At 39.2% G+C, this 24956-nt stretch overlaps 1 protein-coding gene across 2 annotated transcripts in view; it reads left to right on the top strand.

The window, feature by feature from the left end:
- Positions 1 to 24956, top strand: part of NPTN (neuroplastin) — a 149717-nt gene that overhangs the window by 98821 nt on the left and 25940 nt on the right. For both annotated transcript variants that reach the window (XM_053717321.1, XM_053717320.1), the window contains exons 6-7: positions 4172 to 4193; positions 24260 to 24329. In XM_053717321.1, the coding sequence (XP_053573296.1) occupies positions 4172 to 4193; positions 24260 to 24320 (83 nt within the window). In that variant the 3' untranslated portion in view covers positions 24321 to 24329. The remainder of the gene's footprint in view (positions 1 to 4171; positions 4194 to 24259; positions 24330 to 24956) is intronic.

Here is a 24956-nt window from a genome sequence, read left to right as displayed (position 1 = left end):
TTAGTAAGATAATTAGGGATTTACAGGACTAAACTAAGATATAAGATATTCAGAATTGTTAAGGTCTTGGCACATTAAATATAATTCTTGAGCATACAGGGAGTAAATGTAAGTATACAGATTGTTCTCTTGTACATCTAAGGTAAGTGTTAATTCGCCTCAGCCTCATTACTTGTTAGACAGATTTATTTTAATGATAATAAAATGCAACTTTTTGGTTCCATTTATCTGAGGTTTGTATAAAGTGTTTTTAGTGCCATGCCATCTTCCTGTGGCTCAGAAACACACTGCTGGTTATGTCAGTGTACTCAACATGAGTTTTAGAACAGGTTTTTTCTCTCCCTTTGGAGATAAATGTGGTTTTATAATAAGTGGCAAGAAATCATTTAGTGAGAATGAACAAAACATAAACCTAATATTAAACTGAGTGAACCATGAGTTTTTATGTAAAATAGTGCCCTGTTTACGTCCTAGAGTTTGATATTTTTGTGAGTGTACAAACACAGCAGTGCATTTCAAGCCCTCTGGCATGAGCAAGCTTTGTTCTTGCTGGCTCAGCTTTGCTTCCCTTATCATTGTTAGATTACCCTGCATCCTAGGTTTTAGATTCTTTTTTTTCTTTCTCTAACCTGTAGATGCTTTGGTCTGAATATCATTTTCTCATTAGCCCAACTCCAGTTGCCTAGGGGTGCAGTTAATTTGGCTGATTAAAGGTGCTCCAGACTTTGCCACAGCTCAGGGTTGTACCAAAGATACAATAGTGCATGGGCAACTAATATAATTCTGTAGGTAGTTGATTCATTTGTGCAAAATTTCAGGATGTAGGTATAACGTTATGCTTCAGAAATGAGATTTTATTGTTTAAGAAAAGGAAATGAACCTTGGCTTAACATTTTCAGTGAGTTTCACAGAGTAGTGGACTCCTGAGAGGGAGTTCCGCTAGTGTATGATCATAGCAATTTTTATCTGACTTTTTCTATTTCAGATTTTGTGCCTATGTCTACAGATTTAACTGGGCACTTACAATGTTTTTTCAGTTTGATGAAACTAATAAATGACAATCTAAATGTGCTAATTGATATCCCACACCCTTTTTTAAATAAAATGGTGGGTCAACATAATGTGATTTCATTTGAGAAAACTGATTGCAAATGTCCTGAAATTAGCATTTTGACTGATGGAAAATGTCTTGAAACCAGCATTTTGATTGATGTATGCCTAAGAAAAGGTTTAAGCATAAAGTGTGAAATAGCACAGCTATCTCCACTGAGCTTCCTTTTTTATCATCCTTTTTTTTGTTGCTATAACATTTACCCTCCAGCAGGTGGAATGAGTATGCTTGTTAGTAAATATGTAATGCAACTAATGTGCTAAACCAGATGCTGGGCTCCTAAGCAGTCTTCCCATCTGTTGAAAGTTGTGTGTGTGTGGTTGGATGATCCTGTAAGTGGTCTTCAGCATGATGCAGTATGGTGTTTCATGACAGCAAAGCTATCTAAAATCACAAACCTTTTTCTTGGTAGGGAGCAATGTGTATACTACTGGTAAGAGTACTGCCTGCACCAATTCCTCCTCTAGCCTTATACTCTGCTTGCCTTATCTCAGCAGCACAAATTCACAAAAGGTCACTGCCTGCTTCTTTCTTCCGGGGTTTCTTATGTTTGTGGGGTGGGCAATCCAGGGCGGCAGCTGCTCTAATAATACTTGTCGGTTACTGTGACTTCTTTTTTTTTTTTCCCCCTTCAATTGCATCAAACCCTAAATATTATGGTGGTAAGTGCGAGTTCTGCATGCTTTTCCAGTTTGTCTAATTTCGCTTCCGTTGTTGGGACTGCTCAAGCCCATGATGTTAACACTCGGAGTTTTCCTTCATTCACTTTTCACAACTAATTTCAGTTTGCTGTTTGTTTTTTCTACTTTTATTTATGAACGGAATTTCTGTTTCTATTTTCTAACTCTTATTCTCCCCATACAACTGTTTCCCTTACCTTCTTCCTCATGTGACCTAGCCAAGTTTTTGTTTTTGTTGTCTTACTAAATAGGGATCTAGGTGCTTTTGCTATAAGCGAAGCCTAAAGTATTGTAATCGTCAAGCAAGTTAGATCCCTTTTGAAAAGTTTTAACTATGTAAGAATACCTATTTAATGTAAAAACATACCTATTAATGGGTATACAGTTTTACTATTTTATGTATCTACACGTGCAACAATTATTGTTTTAATTGCTGCAGAAGACCTGCATGATTTAAAGTAGAGTATTCTTGTTACACAGATTATGTTTAAGTATTAGCTGACCATTTAAAAAAGGCATAATTCCTTAGCTGGAATTGGTATTGAGGGGTAAAGCACCTGTAACTTAGATGAGTTAGAAGTTTACATTTAAACTGAGTAATACATATTATTTAAAAACTGCATAATAAATATTTAAGTCAACAGTTTAAAACCCATTTCTATAAAGATAGACCGCTTTCGACAAGAGATCAGTATATCCATGAAAGTCCTATACAAATATATGGGACAAATCATGATAAATTTAGTTTTCCAAAACTGCTATACTTACTGATTCCTTGAACTGCTTCTGAGAAAGTTGAACAGTTGCAGCAAACGTTAGTTACATATATGAGTAAGCAGACGTTGCCTCATCTATATGTTGTCTACACTTATAAGTTGCATTTGTTTCCATGGTACTTTTAAATGTAGGCGCTATTAATATAAACTTTTAAATCTATGTATTACATTTGAATAATTCCTACGCACTTTAGATTAGCTTGGCTAATTAAATAGAAAGTAAAGGTCGCTCTAATTAATGTTGGTGTGCAGTACCAAGCTCAGCTTATTCTGTCATCTGAGTGTTGGCTGTGACTCTTTTTAATCTAGCATTCTCTTCCAAGAGTAATCTGTTTGCTTGCCAGTGAATGGTTTGGGTTTTGCTTGCTTGTGTGTGTGCACAGAGAAATGGTTGCAGTGTGTCATAGGCCCTTTTGTACCCGTAATTCTCCTGTGCATTATTAAAGCACGCCGTAACTTCCCCAGTCTTGACTTCTGTTCCATTTCAAAACACATTTTACAAGTTTAATAGACGTCTGTGGACAAAGGTTTGTGGACTGTTTTTGAAGTTGGTTTGTGCATATTTTTGTTTTCCTGTTTTTGTATTTTTCCCTTAGATCTTTTATATTTTTTCACTACCTGTTGGCTTTGTCAGTGCTTTGCCAGCAAGTAGAAAGAGAGTAATGGTGATTCTATGATCATATTACTCTCTGTTTGTGCTCATGCAGGTGGCAACACTTGTTTTAGAGATTGTAATTTCTCCATCTTTTTGCTTTATGTGCAATAGTCTCCTTGTGGAATCCTGCTGCAATTTCTTTAAGACTTCAGTGAAATCATCCAAATTTCATTTCCACAAAGCCAAGAATATTTATGTGTATAATTGTTAATCAAAACTTTGTAGCTTAAAGAAGATATAATTGAAAAACTGTTCACAAATCAAACAAAATGGCATTCCTATGAAACCCATTAGAAAATAAAAGAAGACAATAGAGAAATGTAACATTCCTAATGGTGCAGGTCTGTGTGGCCTGACATTTTAAGTAGCTGAAGTCTGGCTTGGGACGAACTAGGGGGTTGGGTGATATTGCTAGCTTTTTTCCTATGTACAGCAAACATTCAACAACTTCTTGAGGCCTCAAATGATGCACTAGGAGGATATAGAGCCTCCAGATCTGGAAAAGTCTAGCATGCAGAACAAGTAAGTCTTCTATATCAGTCCCAGTAGGGCAGAATTTCTCAGCGTAGAGGGATGTTTATGTCCCCTGTCAGTATTTTAACACCCGATACCCCCCACTGCAAGAAAACTACCAGCAGGATTTTACAACTGAAATGTTGGGTTTGTCTTGTCATTAATCTTCTCAGAGTGAACCACTGAAACTAAGGGACAGGATAGTTTCAGTAAGTTACAAAATCTGTCCGCTACAGTTGCAGTACTTCATGGCAGATAAAGAATTAAGTCATCTGAAAATAAATGTTACTCAAGTTCAAGTGACTGTGAAGCCTTCACACAGTGAGTGAACACCAGTCGCTCCAGTGTGTTTTCATGGAAAATTGTGACTTTTGAGTCTCATTCTTTTTTCTTTTCTTTTTCTTTTCTCTCTTGTCAACCATTGGACTGACTGAAGATGATGAACCAGCTGGACCAATGTAAGTAAAGAAGTAATAAGTGCATTTTTGTATTGCTTTATGATGTTTCACTCTAATATTGCTCAGTGCAAGTGGCACATCACACATAATGCAGGTTTTTTACACCTATTAATGTTTTAGTTTAGTCTAATACAATGGTTAGAAGCAGAATTTCTAGTCATCCTCTTGCAGCCCATAAAGGTGGTGATTGATTTGTCTTGAACTATTTTGTCAATTATTATTATTAGCGATTTAATTATAAAGCGTCAACGTTTTACGTAGCTCAATACAAAGGTACACCACAATAAAAAAATTACGAGACATTATATAAGACTGTACAATGTACATTACTACACTTACATTGACAAACCTACACAGAAGGAGAGGAGTGCCCTGCTCTTGAGCACGATCAGTTGTAAATGCTTTTTTATACAATACGAGCCACAGTTAGAGAGGCTCTCAAGCTTACAATCTAAACGAAATACATGGAAAAGTTGAGGGAGAGGAAAACACAAGTAGTAGAGACATCTTAAAGTAAATTGTATACATCGTTCAACAGATATGTTTTAAAGGGACACAAAGTTTTTGAGACCAGAGGAAAGTCTGACTGAGCGAGGCAAGGAGTTCCATATGATAGGTGCAGTTCTAGAAAAGGCTTGCAGACAAGAGGAGAGAAGAAGGTTGTTGGCAGAGCGGAGAAGCAGGTTGAGTAGTATTTGCAGACAACGGCAGAGATATAGGAGGGTGCAGTGTTGGTGAGGGCTTTGCATGTTAGGGTCAAAATTTTGAATTTTATTCTTGAGGCTAAGGGAAGCCATTGGAAGTGTTGGCAAAGAGATGCGGCAGATGTGGAGTGACGCTTAAATGGGTAGTCAACACCAGAATTGTTGTTGTTTAACCCCTTAATGACCACAGCACTTTTCCATTTTCTGTCCGTTTGGGACCAGGGCTATTTTTGCATTTCTGTGGTGTTTGCGTTTAGCTGTAATTTTCCTCTTACTCATTTACTGTACCCACACATATTATATACCGTTTTTCTCGCCATTAAATGGACTTTCTAAAGATACCATTATTTTCATCATATCTTATAATTTACTATAAAAAAATTATAAAATATGAGGAAAAATGGAAAAAAAAACACTTTTTCTAACTTTGACCCCCAAAATCTGTTACATATCTACAACCACCAAAAAACACCCATGCTAAATAGTTTCTAAATTTTGTCCTGAGTTTAGAAATACCCAATGTTAACATGTTCTTTGCTTTTTTTGCAAGTTATAGGGCCATAAATACAAATAGCACTTTGCTATTTCCAAACCACTTTTTTCCAAAATTAGCGCTAGTTACATTGGGACACTGATATCTGTCAGGAATCCCTGAATATCCCCTGACATGTATATATTTTTTTTTAGAAGACATCCCAAAGTATTGATCTAGGCCAATTTTGGTATATTTCATACCACCATTTCACCGCCAAATGCGATCAAATACAAAAAATCGTTCACTTTTTCGCAAATTTTTTCACAAACGTTCGGTTTCTCACTGAAATTATTTACAAACAACTTGTGCAATTATGGCATAAATGGTTGTAAATTCTTCTCTGGGATCCCCTTTGTTCAGAAATAGCAGACATATATGGCTTTGGCGTTGCTTTTTGGTAATTAGAAGGCCGCTAAATGCCACTGCGCACCACAAGTGTATTATGCCCAGCAGTGAAGGGGTTAATTAGGGAGCTTTTAGGGAGCTTGTAGGGTTAATTTTAGCTTTAGTGTAGTGTAGTAGACAACCCCAAGTATTGATCTAGGCACATTTTGGTATATTTCATGCCACCATTTCACCGCCAAATGCGATCAAATTGAAAAAAAAGTAAAATTTTTCACAATTTTAGGTTTCTCACTGAAATAATTTACAAACAGCTTGTGCAATTATGGCACAAATGGTTGTAAATACTTGTCTGGGATCCCCTTTGTTCAGAAATAGCAGACATATATGACTTTGGCGTTGCTTTCTGGTAATTAGAAGGCTGCTAAATCCTGCTGCGCCTCACACGTGTATTATGGCTAGCAGTGAAGGGGTTAATTAGGGAGTTTGTAGGGAGCTTGCAGGGTTAATTTTAGCTTTAGTGTAGTGATCAGCCTCCCACCTGACACATCCCACCCCCTGATCCCTCCCAAACAGCTCCCTTCCCTCCCCCACCCCACAATTGTCCCCGCCATCTTAAGTACTGGCAGAAAGTCTGCCAGTACTAAAATAAAAGGGTTTTTAAAAAAAAAAAAAAAAAAAATTAAGCATATTTACATATGCTACTGTGTAGGATCCCCCCCTAGCCCCCAACCTCCCTGATCCCCCCCCAAAACCGCTCTCTAACCCTCCCCTCTGCCTCATTGGGGGCCATCTTGGGTACTGGCAGCTGTCTGCCAGTACCCAGTTTGCAAAAAAAAGTGCTTTTTTTTTTGTTTGTATGGGTTTTTTCTGTAGTGTAGCTTCCCCCCCACACAGAGAAACCCCCACCACCTTGCTGATCGTTTTTGTTTTAAAACGTTTTACCCATTTTTTAACATTTTTTAACATTTTTTACTATTTGATTTTCTGTAGCGTAGCGGTTCCCACCCGCTCCCTCCCCGTGCACGCGCGCGCGCGTCCGTGCGCGCCCCCGGCCATCCCCGCCCACGATCCCGCCCCCCCTCCACATAAACAAGGGCCATCGATGGCCGCCTCCCGGTCCGGCTCCCACCCACCAACGCTTTGAGCCACTGATCTCCGGTGCAGAGAGGGCCACAGAGTGGCTCTCTCTGCACCGGATGGCTTTAAAAGGTTATTGCAGGATGCCTCCATATCGAGGCATCACTGCAATAACCGGAAAGCAGCTGGAAGCGAGCGGGATCGCTTCCAGCTGCTTTCCACACCGAGGACGTGCAGGGTACGTCCTCAGGCATTAACTGCCTTTTTTTTGAGGACGTACCCTGCACGTCCTCGGTCGTTAAGGGGTTAAAAAGATAGATCATCCCTTTATTACCCATTCCCCAGTTTTGCATAACCAACAAAGTTATAATAATACACATTTTACCCCTTTAATTACCTTGTATCTATGCCTCTGCAAACTGCCCCCTTATTTCGGTTCTTTTGACAGACTTTTAATTTTAGCCAATCAGTGTTCACTCCTAGGTAACTTCCTGTGCGGGAACTCAATGTTATCTATATGAAACACATGAACTAACACCCTCTAGTGGTGAAAAACTGTCAAAAGGCATTCAAGGTCTAAGAAATTAGCATATAAACCTTTTAGGTTTAGCTTTCAAATAAGAATACTAAGAGAACAAAGCAAAATTGGTGATAAAAGTAAATTGGAAAGTTTTTTTTTACAAATACATGCCCTATTTGAATCACAAAAGTTTTTTTGGACTTGACTGGCTCTTTAAGGAAAATGAGTGTGGCAGAGGCATTTATGATGCATTGCAGTGGGGACAGGCGGTAGCTTGGGAGACCGGAGAAAACATGGAAATAAAGGAGTGGATAAGAATCTTAGTTGTCTTGAGTGCGCAAGTGATGAATTTTAGTGATATTTTTAAGGTGGAAGCGGCAAGAGATATCTAAGGATTTAATGTGGGGAGCAAAGAAAAGATCTGAGTCAAGTGTAACCCCAAGGCAGTGGAAATGACAATGTTGTCAACATTAAATGTCTGGTGCAGAAAGGTAGATTTCGGTGTGTGTGTGTATATACAGTACAGTACTGTGCAAAAGTCTTAGGCCACCATTAGATTTGTTGTTTTAGCAATGGTATAATGACAATATATAATTATTTCTCAGTCTCTTTATAAGAATACAACCAGAAAATACAGGATATTTGTATGCAGTATTAAAAAAATCAGAAAAAACTGCTTCTATAGGGTAAAGTAGCAAGTATTTAGTGTGACCTCCCCTTACACTTTAGCAATAGCAGGAAACCTGGCTCTCATAAACCTAAATGGAATTGAACCCTAATTAATGTCATTGCTAACACCTGTATTTGTCCTACTATTTCATGTCTAAATGACTGCTGTGAAAAAGATATATTACACCAGATTTTGTGCAAGACATGCTTGAGCATTACATACACGTGGTATTAGTTTAGTTCATTGGAAGCTTGCTAACAAGACCAAATTTCAATCACATCATTCCAATAAAAATGCCAAAGATCACAGAATTTGACAGACATAAAATCATACTTTCCTTCCATAAAACAAGGAGAGTCCACGACTTCATTCCTTGCTTTTGGGAAAAACAACACCTGGCCACCAGGAGGAGGCAAAGACACCCCAGCCAAAGGCTTAACTATCCCTCCCACTTCCCCTATCTCCCAGTCATTCTTTGCCTTTCGTCACTATAGGAGGTGGCAGAGAAGTGTCAGAAAATTTGGATAGTCCTGTAATGGACTGGAGTTTTAAGTAATCATGTCAACCTCTCAGTGAGAGTATTGATAAAAGTTAGTCTGGAGATGCAGGGAAAGTTTTTCTGTGACCCCATCCAGACTGTCGCTAACCGCTCCTGAGCAATCAGTGTTGACGAGTTTCACTGCTTGCTGTTACACACTCAAATCCATGTCAGAAGCGCTGCTGCAAGACTGTCACACTTTAGAGGCTGTACCTGTTGCACAGCATAGATTCTGGAGGGCAAGACCGTTTTTTATATATACACTTTAAAATGCTATATAGGGTCACTGTTAGGGATGGGCGAATGTGTTTATATCTGAATTCGAATGTTAGAACGAATGTTATTGTAGAAATTCGATTTACATAATAGAATGTTGATAAGAACAAATATTCTTAAAAATTCAATTTTCGAATGTTATTTACAGTTTTCGAATGTCACATTCGAATTCGAATGTCACATTCGAATATCACATTCTAATTCGAATATTACATTTATAAAACACAATTGTAGACTAGAAACACTATTTCGAATGTCACATTCGAATCAAATATCACATTCGAATTCGAATATTTATAAAACACAGTATTAGACTAGAAATACTATTTCGAATATGAATGTCACATTCGAATCGAATATCACATTCGAATCGAATATCACATTTAAAACACAGTATTAGACTAGAAATACTATTTCAAATTCGAATGTGACATTCAAATTCGAATGTAGCATTCAAATTCGAATATTACATTTATTAAACACAGTTGTAGACTAGAAATACTATTTAAAATTTGAATGTCACATTCGAATTCGAATTTTACATTTCGAAATTGAATGAATACATAGCTAAACATTCTATTATTCGAACGAATATTTTCGAATTTTATAGAAAAATTTGAAAACAAAAATGCGAAAATGTTATATAAACATTTGAAATTCGATTCGAACGAATGTATCAAAATTCATTTTAAATTTTGAATTTTTAGAAACATTCGCCCACCCCTAGTCACTGTGTGGCTCCTTTATACCTCGATAGGATCAAGGGTTAATAATATCTCCTTCAGGGAGATTATTTGAACAGCTTGGGGATTTTTTTTTGGGGGGGAGGGGGGCTCATAGACTCTGTTTTTTGGCTTGGAACAAACAGGTTTCACTTTAATTTTTGAAGTGTTGCGCAGCTCATAATAGCTTTGCGCCCTTTTTCATAGCAGGGGAAGTCCTGTCTTAACCGGGTGCGGTCTCTTTAATTTCCTAAGATCCTGCTGCAGACATCATTCCTGAGGAGAGCGTTTTCACTGTTAGCTGGGTCTAGGAGGTGGTGAGTGCCCCAGCCATTGGGAGTATTAAGGTGACTTTTTTTTTCTTTTTTTTTAAATGCGTTTCTTTTTGTTTGTCCTTCTGTGGGTAAATACAAAGCTGTGGAGGACTCTTGATACTACATTAGAAGGTTCGGCTCCTTCTGTACTGATTAATAATTTCTGTTTATATTGTGAGGAGGCCGTGGTTTGCCCGCCTGCTCAATTTTGTTCCATTTGCCTAAACACTGTTCTAAAGTCTAAGAAGGGAGACAAGCCTGCTAATACTCATAGCGCTATTAGCCCTTCTGAGCCATCTACTTCTCAGGAATCTGGGTCCCGAGAAATTACTATCCTTTCTACATTACCCATATCCGCTCCACATGCAGTTCCCCGCGGCTCAACTAATCCTCCATCTGGAGGGGGCCTTTTTCCAGCGGACTTTACCTTGCAGTTACAATAAGCAGTGTCTACAGCCCTGAGTGGCTAACCTCACTCTAACAAACGCAAGAGAAAGGTTAAACAGTTCTCCTGGCCTAGAGTCATCTAAATATTTGTCAGATTTAGCTACTATATCCCAGCTATCCAAGGATGAGTTAACCTCTGTAGCTTCAGAGGATGAACTTTGAGTCGGATATTTCAGTTTCTAAATCTCCTTCAGTGGAGGAACACTCCTTTAGATTTAAAATTGAGCATCTGCGGTATTTATTAAAGGAGGTTCTGTCTACGCTAGAGGTTCCAGAGACTAAACTCCCTGAGGAACCTAAGATCCCTAAATTAGACAGGGTTTATGAAGATAGGCAGGTCCCTCTGACTCTTCCTGTGCCAGTTAAGATGCCCAACATTATTAGTAACGAATAGGAAAGAGTAGGAACTTCTTTTCCCCCCTCATCTACTTTTAAAAAAGTATTCCCGAGCTCTGAGTCTTAATTAGATTTGTGGGGCTCCATCCCTAAGGTGGATGGCGCTATCTCTATGCTGACTAAGCATATTAATATCCCTCTGGAGGATAGTTCTTCTTTTAGAGAGCCTATGGATAAGAAAATTGAAACTTTTCTGAGGAAGCTATTTCAACCTACAGGATTTTTATTTCAACCGGCGGCAGCTGTTGGTGCAGTTGCTGGAGCAGCTACCTACTGGTGCGACACTCTGAGCTTATTGATGTGGAGACTCCCCTCGAGGATATTTTCATCTGTGACGCGAATATGCAGATTATTCGCATAAATGCAAAGGCTTCTGGCTTTGCGGTTCTAGCCCCCCAGGCTCTCTGGTTGAAGTCTTGGTCTGCGGATGTGACTTTCAAATCCAGACTCCTTTCTCTTCCCTTCAAGGGGAAGATTTTATTCGGTCCAGAGCTTGACTCCATTATCTCTACTGTTACCGGAGGGAAAGGTGCCTTCCTACTGCAGGATAAGAAGAATAGGCCTAAGGGACGGCAACTGTCTCTAATTTTCGTTCCTTTCATGCTGACAAGTCACAAAGACAGCCGTCCTCATTCAATTCCGAGCAACCCAAGAGTACTTGAAAGCCGGCTCACTCCTGGAATAAGTCCAAACAGACTAAGAAGCCCGCCGAGAACAAATCGGCATGAAGGGGCGGCCCCAATCCAGGATCGGATCGAGTAAGGGGCAGACTGTCTCTTTTTTCAGATGCTTGATTCCCGGATGTACAGGACCCTTGGAGGTTGTATCTCAAGGATACAGGATAGGATTCAAGTCTTATCCGCCCAGGGGCAGATTCTTACTGTCTACAGTCTGTCTACAAGACCAGGAAAGAAGGCTGCTTAGGTTGCGTACAGGATCTCTCCTCTCTAGGGCTAATTGTCCCGGTACCTACAGCAGAAAGAAGTTTGGGGTTTTATTCAAACCTTTTTATGGTTCCAAAGGAGGAAGGAACTTTTTGTCCAATTCTTGACCTAAAGTGTCTAAACAAGTTTCTGAGTGTTCCAAGATGGAGACAATCCGGTCAATCCTTCCTCTAGTTCAGGAAGGACAGTTTATGACCACAATAGACCTGAAGGATGCTTACCTTCAAGTCCAGATTCACAAGGAACATTTTCTGTTCCTGAGGTTTGCTTTTCTGGACCTGCATTTCCAGTTCATATCTCTTCCTTTTGGCCTAGCTACTGCTCCAAGGACATTTACAAAGATTCTAGAGCTCTTCTAGCCGTTGCCAGAACACAAGGTATTGCAGTAGTGCCTTACCTGGACGATATCTTGGTACAGGCACCATCTTTTCATCTAGCGGAAGAACATTCTGAGTCACTTCTCAATATTCTTCGATCACATAGATGGAAGATAAACTTGGAAAAGCGGTCTCTTACTTCAAGTACAAGGGTGAATTTCCTGGGGACAATAATAGACTCCATATCCATGAGAGTATTTCTCATAGATCAGAGATGTTGCAAGCTAACTACTGCATGTCTTGCCCTCCAGGCCTTAGTGGCTCAGCGTATGGAGGTGATCTGACTCATGGTGTCTTGTATGGACATCATTCCTTTTTCCAGATTTTATCTCAGACCCTTATAACTATGCATGCTGAGACAATGGAACAGCGACCACTCAGATCTGTCTCAACAGATCGTGCTGGACAACCTGTCAAGTGACTCGCTCTCTTGGTGGCTTTGTCTAGATCATCTGTCCCAAGGCACATGCTTCTTGAGACCGTCCTGGGAGATTGTGACTACGGTCGCAAGCCTTTCCGGCTGGGGAGTCGTTTGGGGTGCCAAGACGGCACAAGGTCTGTGGACCCAGGAGTCGTCCTCCCTTCTGATCAATATTTTGGAACTACGGGTAATCTTCAATGCCTTGAAGGCTTGGCCCCTTCTGGGCTCATCCCAATTTATCAGATTCCAATCGGACAATATAACCTTGGTTGCCTACATCAACCATCAGGGGGGACACCAAGGAACATAAGTTCCTTGGTGACGAGAGAAGTATCTCAGATACTAGAGTGGGCGGAGACTCACGGATGTTCGTTGTCAGTGATCCACATTCCGGGTGTGGACAACTGGGAAGCGGACTCAGCAGGCAATCATTTCACCCAGGAGAATGGTCTCTCCGCCCAGAAGTGTTTTGCAGGGATATGCAGCGAGGGGTAGATCTCATGGCATTCCGCCTCATTACCAAACTACCCAGGTACGGGTTGAGATCGAGGGATCCTCAGGCACAATTGATAGATGCCCTATCCGTACCATTGAGGTTCAGACTCATATCTTTTTCCTCCATTACTGCTTTTCCTTAGTGTGGTAGCTTGCATTAAGCAGGAGCGAGCATCAGTGATTCTGATTGCTCCGTCGTGGCCGTGAAGGACGTGGTTTGCGGATCTGGTGGGGATGTTCTCATCTCCTCAGTGGAGGTTACCTTGTCGCAGAGATCTGTTGATAAAGGGTGACTGCAAGGAGATTGAACGCTTAGTCTTAGCCAAGAGAGGGTTTTCTAAGAGTTTTATCGACACTGGTTCAAGCTTGTAAGCCAGTTACTCGCAGTATCTACCATAAAGTGTGGAGGACTTATTTGTACTGGTGTGAAGAGCGTGGTTTATCCTGACATAAGGTTAAGGTTGCCAGAATTTTATCTTTTCTCCAGGATGGACTGGAGAAGGGTTTATCTTCTAGTTTACAAGTGAAAGGAGAAGGCATGGGATGATTACACTATGTTTTGGATCAAAATTCAAGGGCTTGTATATTAGTGCTTATATTAGCTGTCCCTAGAATTCTGGTGTTTTAGTCAGAAAAAAATACGTATTTATGTACCAAAATGCAAATAGTTTTGCAAAAAAGGGGAAGACTGCCAGACTCCAATAATGTATTTAAGAAAAAGAGAAATACTCTCAAAATAATAATAATAATAATATGGGAGAAGAAGAGTTTGAGAGAGATGTAAGAATGAGTGCTTGTGGCCTTCAGTGAAACATGGTGGAGGGTCTGTCATGGTTTGGGGCTGCATTTCTGCCAGTGGTGTTGGGGATATTGTCCGAATTAATGGGATCATGAATGCTGAAAGTACAGATAAATTTTTTAATTCATCATGCCATTCCTTCTGAGAAAGTGCCTGATTGGGTATGGTTTTCTTTTTAAGCATGATAATTATCCCAAGCACACTGCTAATGCAGTGAAATCATATTTGGAGAGAAAAACAGCTGATAAAACACTGACAGTCATGGACTGGCCTCCACAGAGTCCAGACCTGAATATTATGGAGGCAGTATGGGATCACCTGGACAGAGAAAGAAATAAGACAACCTAAATCTAAAGAAGAACTGAAGTGCTGAATACTTTAGAACAGGCTCCCCAAAAGAGTTCAAGATGTGCTTAGTGCCAAGGGAGGTCACACTATTTACTGACTTATTTTTTAATAATTTTTATTGAGGTTAGGTAATGGCATACAAGTGATACATTACATTGTGACATTTCAGTTCTAAAAAGTAAAGTAAAATCTGACAAAAGTGAGACTATCATCCATCATACATAAAGTAAACATTAATACTAGCTGCAGTAACGTATTATTACAAAACATGCCAATTGAATTGTAGGCCTTCTCAGGAATTCAGGAGGACATTCTTTGACCTCATATCATCCAGGGTTACTTCAAATATTTGAAGGCTTCTAGAATAAAGGAGACTACTTATGGATCTCATCAGAATAACCTCAATTTTTTTTATTTTAATATTGAGGAATGCTTATATGAAAAAAGGAGATCTGCCTGCCAACTGCTCAAACAAACAATGAGTTATCTTGGAGAGCTAGAGTAAGAGTAGATATGAGCAAGAAAAGGATAGGATGGAGCACCAACGTTTAGCTGTACGAGCTGACTCCTGTTAGGGCATTACCACCTTGTTTCCTGTTATTACCTATTTTATTTTTAATGGATAACAAATAAAAGTGTTTATTTTATAACAAACGTTGGTACTCCATCCTATCCTTTTCTTGCTGATTTCGACAATTGACCATTGGATGTAGAGCACAGCACCACAGAGACTACTCCTGCTGGTTCCCTGGAGCCCATACTCGCTACACTGCTAACCTGATTGGACTGCACAGCTGTCACTCAATTGAAATCCCCAACCGGAAGCTGGAGTTTGAGGGATACACACGCCAACCATGCCCCCTCCCTCGAATCACATCTGAGGAGGGATTGCAGAGGAACGCCAGACGGAGGTGCCCGGAGCATCAAAGAGCAAGCCGGGGACGGCCATCCGGAGAAAAGGCGTCTTGACCAGGTGTGGTCACCCACGTCCCCAGGACCGGACGAAGAGAGGTGAGGGGGCAGTATTGTTTATTTGTGCTGTTTGGGATATTCCTTATTCATTTTGGGGACACTTGTCAGCCGGGTCTGACATAAGGAACTACTGAAATAGAACGGCACAGAACAACTGTGCACCAGACTGTTTTCACAGCACTGTGAGGGTACTCATTTTTGTAAGAGTAGATATGGCCATATTCTAAAACAAATGTGGGTTAAGTTCTGTGCATGAACTGACGGAGTCTAATATGATTAAGGATGGACTTATACTTCTATGAATATATATGAATATATATCTGAAGAAAGAGATATGAGCTAATTGGGTGGGGGGTAAATTGCTTAGAGAGGGTGGCAGAAGTAAAAGGGAATGACAAAACCTGTATGATGCTTTTGATAACCGCTGATGTCATATTATAGATTTGCGGAATTTAATGATTCCTGGGGCTCAATATGTTTCTGGTAGCTAGTGTATGGGGAATATATATAGATAAGCTGGTAAACACAACAGAGTAGAATTAGCCAAATCCTAAGCTTTACTAAAACAAATGTTTAGTTACCCTAAACTGTGAACTGAGCGTATAAAAGAAAGAGTTGTTTTGCTGTCTCGGCCGCTGACAGCTCAAACACAATGAACTTACTAAGAAATACGCTCCAACTGCAATATAAGTACATTTGGGAATTTAGTTTAAAAGAATAAGGAATAAGGAATAAGCAATAATTACAGTAGGGTGCCAAAAATGTTAGTGATAATGTATACATAATATAAACGAGAGGGTTCATGGTCTAGTTGCGAGCATAAATGAGCTGCAATTATATAAAACAATTAAAGAACTATAACATATTCTAATAAACACCACTATATGCACCACCATCTCCACAAGGTGTAATATAGATTAAGACAAGTTAGGACATGCATACATTGTAATGATACACTCCCTATAAATCAGGGCTCATATGTCCATCATGTAGAGTGTATAGGCTAGCCCACTTATCTGTCCTTAATGAAATGTGGTGATATAAAGATATATTTCAACAACAGTGTGAGATAATGGACTCGTCCCATCAATGTAATTATATTAAGAAACATAGGAGTCTACATATAAAGTCCACTGGTACACTTTCCTGACCTGTGTGCTAGCAAAACAGCACCAGATGTTTGTTGTCTATGGAAGACTAATAGGGGAGAAAAGTAAATAAATAAACTACATGGAACATAAAAACAGATGTTAAGTTAGACACATCACCATAAAATATCTGGCATAAGTCCCGCCAGGGCCGGATTGGGCCACCGGGATACCGGGAAATATCCTGGTGGGCCGGCCATCAGGCCAGGGGTGGGCCGGGCCGGAAGCTGCATCGTGTGGACTGTGAAGAGCAGTAGAGCAGGTAAGGGATCTGAATGCTGGCTCCTAACACTCTGTGCTTCAGTCACACTGAAACTACTCCCTCGGGTGAACCAGCTTCACAAGATATTATGTTTAGTCATTTTTTGCCTCCATAATCTCCCCCTCAGATATCCTTGCTCCTCTCCAGCTGCTCACTACACTGTCCTGCAGTCTGTGCTATTCACCCTCATTCTGCAATGCCTGATGCCCCTCTTTGGCAGAACCTGCCGGCTGTGCCCCCTCTCCCTGCTCTGTGCCCTTCTCCCGGTGCCAGTGCCCTCTCCCTCCCTGTTAGGTGCCCGTTGTGTCTGCTTCCTCTCTCACGGTAGCTGTCCATGGTGCCACAGCTGTTCCTGTGGTAAAAGTCAGTGCTCGGGTGCTGGCAGGTCACAGACCTGATGCAGGGTGTCACTAGCCGGGCAGAGAGCTCATCCCCGCGGCGGTCCGGCTGACGCAGAGTGATTGCGGCTGCACAATGAGCCTCCTCTGCTGGTCGCCGCCCGAGTGCCGTCATCACTGGAGGAGGCGGAGGCTTCACCTGGCGCTTCCTGCATTACCTGATGCCCCCTGCTCTGCTTCTCACCCCCTGCCTGCTGCATTACATGATGCCTGCTGCATTAATGCCCCCTGTGTTGTTCCTTACCTCTCTGCCTGCTGCATTACCTGATGCCCCCTGCGCTCCTCCTCACTCACCCCCTGCCGGCTGCATGATTACGTAATGCCGCCTGCGCTCCTCCTCACTCCCTGCCTGCTGCATTACCTGATGCCCCCTGAGCTTTGTCATTGGTACTAATGTTTTAATAAGATTTAAGGATTTTTTTTCATTTCCTGCTCATTATGGAAGTCTCTCTAACCAGAGCTAGAGTGTCCGTTATAAACAGTTGTAACAAATAATGTGAACTGATGCCCGGGTAAGATGCATTTGCATATCATTGTCTGCCTATTAACATCCCAGTTTTTAGTAACACTATTATTACCACAGAATGACAATTTTCACACTGAAACCACTCCCTCCTCCCTCGGGTGAACCAGCTTCACAAGGAATGTTTAGTCATTTTTTGCCTCCATAGTTATTATCCAATCAAATATCGTATACATCCACACCAAGTGCCTCCTGACAATGGCACAACATATATGAGATCAATCGTTATATTAAATTTCTTATTTTATGATGATCCCCGAAGGGGACCTCTGGGTCATTAATTGCAGTCATGTTTCAGCACTGAAGGGGTCTGGGATCTGCTCAGTCATGGAAAGAGTGGTTTGCGTGAGGGAGGGAAGCACTGCAGCATTATTTCTGGCAAGTTTCAGAATTTGTATGGACTGGGCTGGAGGGGGCGTGGCTGGGTTGGAAGGGGGGCGTGGCTGGGCTGGTCTATACAAATTTTCAGGGCCGGTCTGATTTCCCAGTCCGGGCCTGAGTCCGCTGTCTACCCTCCAGGGTATATTGCAGGCCTAGTTGCACAGCTTTCAACCTATGCTTAGACGTTTGGTAGCACTATTCTGAGACGAGTAAACAGTCTCATCAGATTCAATGGGGTAATCCTTTGCACCTATAGCGGGTATGCTGTAATTCCAAATAGCTGTAGCAGGATTAGCCAGCCGAGCCGCAGTACTGTTCACTTTTGCTTGAACTGCACTAGTTTGATTGTGGTTATGTTCCATTGGTGCCGGTATGCTCAATACTTTCCAGGGATATAGAGCGTCTGTGGTTTGCACACATTGATTTTCCATGCTGTTATCGATGGGCATTCTTCTACTGGTGAGGATATTTGCTCAATTTGTTCGCTCTGTTCCCGCATCTCGGGAGTTGTCCAGCAATTCAACCCCAGTGATGCTATCTTGAGGCGCTAGATCTTCAGATGCCACACTCTCAGAGGGCACTATTGTCGTCTTCATGTGAGTAGCTTTGGGACATTCTGTGTATATTTTCGCAAACGCCATAATTAGTGAGTGTTCCAGTTTAAGAAAGTTATCGTCCAGGATCCTTAGGACTTCTATTTCCCACTCCATTATGGCCACCTCAGTCATCGATTAAGTAGCTTATGGATCGAAGGTAAATTTGTATAATGCTGTGGTATGCTCTTCCAAGGAAAATATTAGGCAGATACATGGAATGTCAATGTAGGCAGTGATGTGTAAGAAAACACTGCTATTAACGACAGAGACATGGAGGTACTCTGCCGGGGGGTTAATTAGGAGGCCGTAATCTCTGAAGTGTTCCTGAAGGCTGAAAATAGCACCAAATAGAAAAAAAGTATCTTCATTTTAGAGAGCATTCTTCATTGTAGGATATATGATGTAAAGCTGTGTTCTATGAGGCGATAGAGGTTAGATTTTGTGAAAATAAGGTCCAAGATTTGGAGCAGCCAACATTCATGCGAATAGTCATGGCAGCCTCCCGGAAGTTCCCCCTAAATACTGACTTTTGCCTGAAGAAACCATTTTGTTATGAAAATTTTATTTTTTTATATTTTGTGTACATATTTTCTGTTTGTATCTTAATAAAGAGACCAAAAGATAAATATGGATGGTCATTAAAACTTTGCTAAAACAACAAATCTAATGGTGGCCTAAGACTTTTGCATAGTACTGTGTGTGTATGTATGTGTGTGTATATATATATATATATATATATATATATATATATATATATATATATATATATATATATATATATATATATATATATATATATATATATATATGTAGCCCTCAGTTTACGCCGTGGTTAGGTTCCAGAAGGAATGGTTGTAAATCGAAACCGTTGTATATTGAAACCCAGTTTATAATGTAAGTCAATGGGAAGTGAGGGAGTTAGGTTCCAGACCCCTCTCAAAATTGTCATAAGTAACACCTAATACATTATTTTTAAAGCTTTGAAATGAAGACTTTAAATGCGAAACAGCATTATTAACCTAATAAAATAGATTGTGTCATCATCAAACTAAGTTTAATAAACAAAAACATTTGCTAAACCGCACCTAATAAAATTATCACACAAACACAGACTGTATCATCATCAAACTAAGTTTAATGAACAAAAACAAAATAATCACACAACAGACTGTATCATCATCAAACTAAGTTTAATGAAGAAAAACATTTTTTTACTTGCATTTTTCTGCAGCTAAGGGAAGTGGCTGCTAGATCTTGTTCCTTTAAAAAACGGCTCCATTGCTCAGGTCTGGTTATATACTGATTTCAGCCTGCCTGTGTTTAATCACACAACAGACTATCATCATCAAACTAAGTTTAATGAACAAAAACGTTTTTTACTTGCCTTTTTCTGCAAACATTTCTCTGCATTGAGTCTGCAGCTAAGGGAAGTGGCTGCTAGATATTGTTCCTTTGAAAGCTGATCCATTGATCACATCTGGCTTGCTTTTCTTTGCATGTGTTTGCTGCAACACAAGCGGACAGCTCCACCTACTGGCTATTTTAATGTATGCATGTGCTAAAGCTTTCAATAGCAAAAAAAAGGGCGTTATTCTGAAACGGCGCAAATTGAACCGTCGTAAACCGAGGGCCACCTGTATGTATGTATATATATATATATGAGTCATTCTCCTTGCCGCTCTGAACAAGTAGCATCTCCACGGGGATGAAAGTTTATACCAAGACAGAAAAGGTACCCCAAGAGGCTAACTACCAACCCAAAGGAAGTGCAAGGGATCTATTTACAACCAGAAACACCCAAGAGGCATCACATCTGGATACATGGAGAAGATTTTACTATCTATATATACCCCCAGTGCGGCATACTTACCTCATTAGATTGGGGTAATATCTGGTAAGGGTATTATATACCATCTATTACTGCATATCAACTTTATGTGAAGATTTATTACGGACTGTATACATTCTAAAGACTTATATGAACATTGTTTCACAATTTATTTACTTTTTAGTATTATTTATTTTACTATATATTTTTATATCTTTTTTATTTATTATCATTAATTTTTAATCTATTATTTATCTCTTTTATTCATATTCCCATACATTACCCATATTTTAATGGATATATAGGCGCTGTATCAACCCTTGTATACACATTTACACTTACTGATTGGGGTCATACATCTCAACCAGTACTTGTCTTGTATAGCTGCCACTATACCCTACACAATATTGACTAGCGCCAATTATAGAGTATCACTTGTGTCTACCCAGTATACTGAGTGAACACATTTTACTTGCTTCTATATATATATATATATATATATATATATATATATATATATATAATGTATATGCGCATATATATGTATGTGTGTGAAAATATATATATATATTGCGTGTGTATGTATGATTATTTATTTATATATATATATTTCAAACTCAATAAGTGAATCCGCCCTCCTGAGTTAGCCACCTGAGCTAACACTCCAGATACACACTGAACAAAGACAGTGTAGACTCAGGGTTTTGCCAAACAAAATAAAAATGTATTGACGTTTCGGGGATGTTGCTTCCCTTCTTCAGAACTAAATAGTGGTACATAAAACCCCCTTAAATAGGGCAAACAATAATTACCTCCCCCAACAAACAGGCGCCAAAACAAATGCTGCATTACACTCTGTGTAAACCGTCAAACCGGAAGTGATATCACAGTACACTTCCGGTCAGTTTAGTAACATTACCCCTTCTCAATATAAAAAAAACAAAAAACACACCATTAATATAAAGTATAATTACCTAATACACATACTACTGACAAACATAAAAATATCCTGCTGTGTACACTACCTGCGGTTGTTATTACTCACACCCGGAACTGGTGCAAACTGCTAATCCGGAAGTGCTCATGTTCACAAAACACCGGAAGTGGGGCATATTATTTAAGCTTGTGTAACACAAAAACCGGTACTGAAAACTGGAAGTGGGGCACAAAATAAGTGTAAACGTTTAAAGAGCACTATTACTAATAAATATAAAGCAAGCAAACAAACATACAGTGTTAATCATTTTTAATACTACATACAATGTGCCTAATAAGTGTATTGGAATAAATAATAAAAGGTATATTGAAAAGTATAAAAAAAAAATGTTGAGGTACCTAAGTACCTAACCACAAGTGTATCAATACAGGAAAAAATAAAAGCAGAATATATATATATATATATATATATATATATATATATATATATATATGTATATATATATATATATATATATATATATATATATATATATATATATATATATATATATACATACACACATGTCTACTACTGGCAATGAATAGGTATTAATTGGACATTGAACACCTCCAACTCAAATAGAGCTTTCTAAGCTGTTATGGATACTTATTCTCTTTCAAGTATCAAAGATCCCATCTGGGGTAACTATGTCAGACGTTGTCAAGATATAAACATGATCAGTTACAGCATGTCAGAACACATATGGCCAATTTATTTGCAGGAGCAGCTGAGTTAGGAAGTATACCAACACCAATGCCAAAGGATCCACCCCCGGGTCAGACAAACCACAGTGTGAAGCCAAAAGGTTGCAGAAATGCACATACCTGGTGTCCACATACATCTAGGTACCTGCAATGCATCCTACCATGGTAGATACGTTTTCTTATGAGCCCCTATTTAAATAAAGCCATGTTCACATGAGACAACTCAAATCAGGCATAGAATCCAAACCCTTAGGAGCAATAGTGTCTAATCTCAGAATCCATTCAGCTCCTCTCCTGAGAAGTAACTTATTTCTGTTTCCACATCTTGGTGGCTTTGGTATGTGGTCAATCAGGATCACTTTTACGGCAGCTACCAGATGCTTGGCCTCCATCCAGTGGAACGCCACTGGTTTGTCAGAGCGTCCCTTTTCTATAGCTCGTCTCATGGCCATCCTATGGTTTGCCATGCGTTCATGCGAGTCCCTTGTGTCTTTCCAATATAATGTTTCCCACATGGACAAAAGAGCATGCACACCACATACTCAGCAGTACATGTAATTGAGTTTAGAATAGTGTATTTCTTATTGGTATGTGGGTGATTAAATTTCTTAGTGGCAATTAGACCATTGCACATGGTACAATTTGGGCATCTGTAACAACCTCTGATGTTAGTTGTGGTGGCAGTTTGATACAAGCTGACCGGGTCTGTTTTGACCAAAAGATCACGGATGTTAGCATTACGTTTGTAGCCCACCAGAGGGGTGGTTGATTTGGCAAACTTTAGTTTAGGATCCGAATGGAGAAAGTTCAAATGTTTTTTTACTATTTGGCCCAGATGTACTGTGCTGGGAGCAAATGTAGTAGTCATCACTTTTGTAGTTGTGTCCTTATATGTATTTTGTTGTTGAAGTACATCATCTTGGGTAAGTCCCTTGGTATGTTCATAGATAGGATCAATAATTTTAACTTTATATCCTCTTTCCAGGAATTTCTGCTCCAATATTTTTTTTCTGCTTCAATTTTTTCTGTATTGATACACTTGTGGCTAGGTACTTAGGTCCCTCAAATTTTTTTTTTTTTATACTTTTCAATATACCTTTTATTATTTATTCCAATACACTTATTAGGCACATTGTATGTAGTATCAAAAATTATTAACACTGTATGTTTGTTTGCCTGCTTTATATTTATAAGCAATAGTGCTCTTAAAATGTTTACACATATTTTGTGCCCCGCTTCTGGTTTTCAGTACCGGTTTTTGTGTTACTCAAGCTTAAATAATATGCCCCACTTCCGGTGTTTTGTGAACATGAGCACTTCAGGATTAGCAGTTTGCACCAGTTCTGGTTGTGAGTAATAACAACCGCATGTAGTGTACACAGCAGGATATTTTTATGTTTGTCAGTAGTATGTGTATTAGGTAATTATACTTTATATTAATGGTGTGTTTTCGGTTTTTTATATTGTGAAGGGGTAATGTTACTAAACGGACCAGAAGTGTACTGTGATATCACTTCCGGTTTGATGGTTTACACAGAGTTTATTGCAGCATTTGTTTTGGAGCCTGTTTGTTGGGGGAGGTAATTATTGTATTATTGTTTGCCCTATTTAAGGGGGTTTTGTGTACCACTATTTAGTTCTGAAGAAGGGGAGCAACATCCCCGAAACGTCAATAAATTTTGATTTTGTTTGGCAAAACCCTGAGTGTTCACTGTCTTTGTTCAATATGTATGTATGTGTGTGTGTGTGTGTGTGTGTATATATATATATATATATATATATATATATATATATATATATATATATATATATATATAATTTTTTTTTTTTTTTTTTTTTTTTATCAGCAAGGTGATCTCCCACGCCTGGCAAGCGTCACAGGAATCCCAAAAAAGTAGGCAAACCACAGGAATCTAATGTAAGGTGCCTTTATATTTTCAAACAGACAAGGTCCTTGGGTTAGGCCCTTGTCTGTTTGAAAATATAAAGGCATTTTACATCCGATTCCTGTGACGCTTGCCTGGCATGGGGATCACCTTGCTGCTGTACTTTTCCACTATAAATCTATGTTTCTGTCAATGCTCATTCTTGGTGGAGTGCATGGTTATAAATGCTGGTATTTTAAACAGTATATAGGATATATTATTGACTTCCATGCATATTTTTTATATAAACAAAAACTAATACTAGCTGTATAATGAGAAAAACGTGCTGAGAGGCACTAACATGCATTTCAAAACAATCTTGCTTCTGGGTGGTGTGAGATATCTTTAAAAGAATACTATGATTTTAATTACCACATTTCTTTGAAAATAGAATTAAATAATTTTTTTTGTGCTTAATTTAGGAAGAGTAACTCTACAAACAACCACAAAGATAAAAATCTGAGACAGCGGAATACAAACTAAATCAGCTCTGTAAGTAGTTTTCACTATTATAAACTGATGAGTGCTAATGTGCCAGGGCTTTACTCACTGTATACTAAAGCCAGATGGAAGTACTTATAATAGACAATTTTACTGTTTTCCATGTATATGTTTTGACTACAAGATTTCAGCTTCAGATTTTGGTGCCTACGGTCACCTAGACTGTAAATCCTGCCCTGAAACTGTGGCTACATATTTGTTCTTGAAAGTGCATTAAATTAGAACATAATTGAGCAGTATTGATGTTTGCTTAATACAGCCTACACAATTGTGTTACTTTGAAGTGCTTATTCACAAACCGTTACTGAATTAGGGATAATTATTCCAACTTTTAAAATATATTTGCTGTCTAAAAGGACACTGTACTGAACACAGTTATGTCATTCATGTGAAAGGGCAGTATCTAAGCATGTTTTTGTTTTTTTGCTACATTGGGGTGTAAAAAACTGTTTAAACCCTTAGTGACCAGACCGATTTTCAATTTTCTTACCGTTAAGGACCAGGGCTATTTTTACATTTCTGCAGTGTTTGTGTTTAGCTATAATTTTCCTCATTTACTGTATCCACACACATTATTTATTTACCGTTTATCTCGCCATTAAATGGACTTTCTAAAGA

The sequence above is a fragment of the Bombina bombina genome, chromosome 6, assembly GCF_027579735.1.
Source record: "Bombina bombina isolate aBomBom1 chromosome 6, aBomBom1.pri, whole genome shotgun sequence".
In the NCBI taxonomy this organism is placed as follows: Eukaryota; Metazoa; Chordata; class Amphibia; order Anura; family Bombinatoridae; genus Bombina; species Bombina bombina.
The sequence above is the reverse complement of the archived record's forward strand: the minus strand, read 5'-3'. Positions and strand labels throughout refer to the sequence as shown.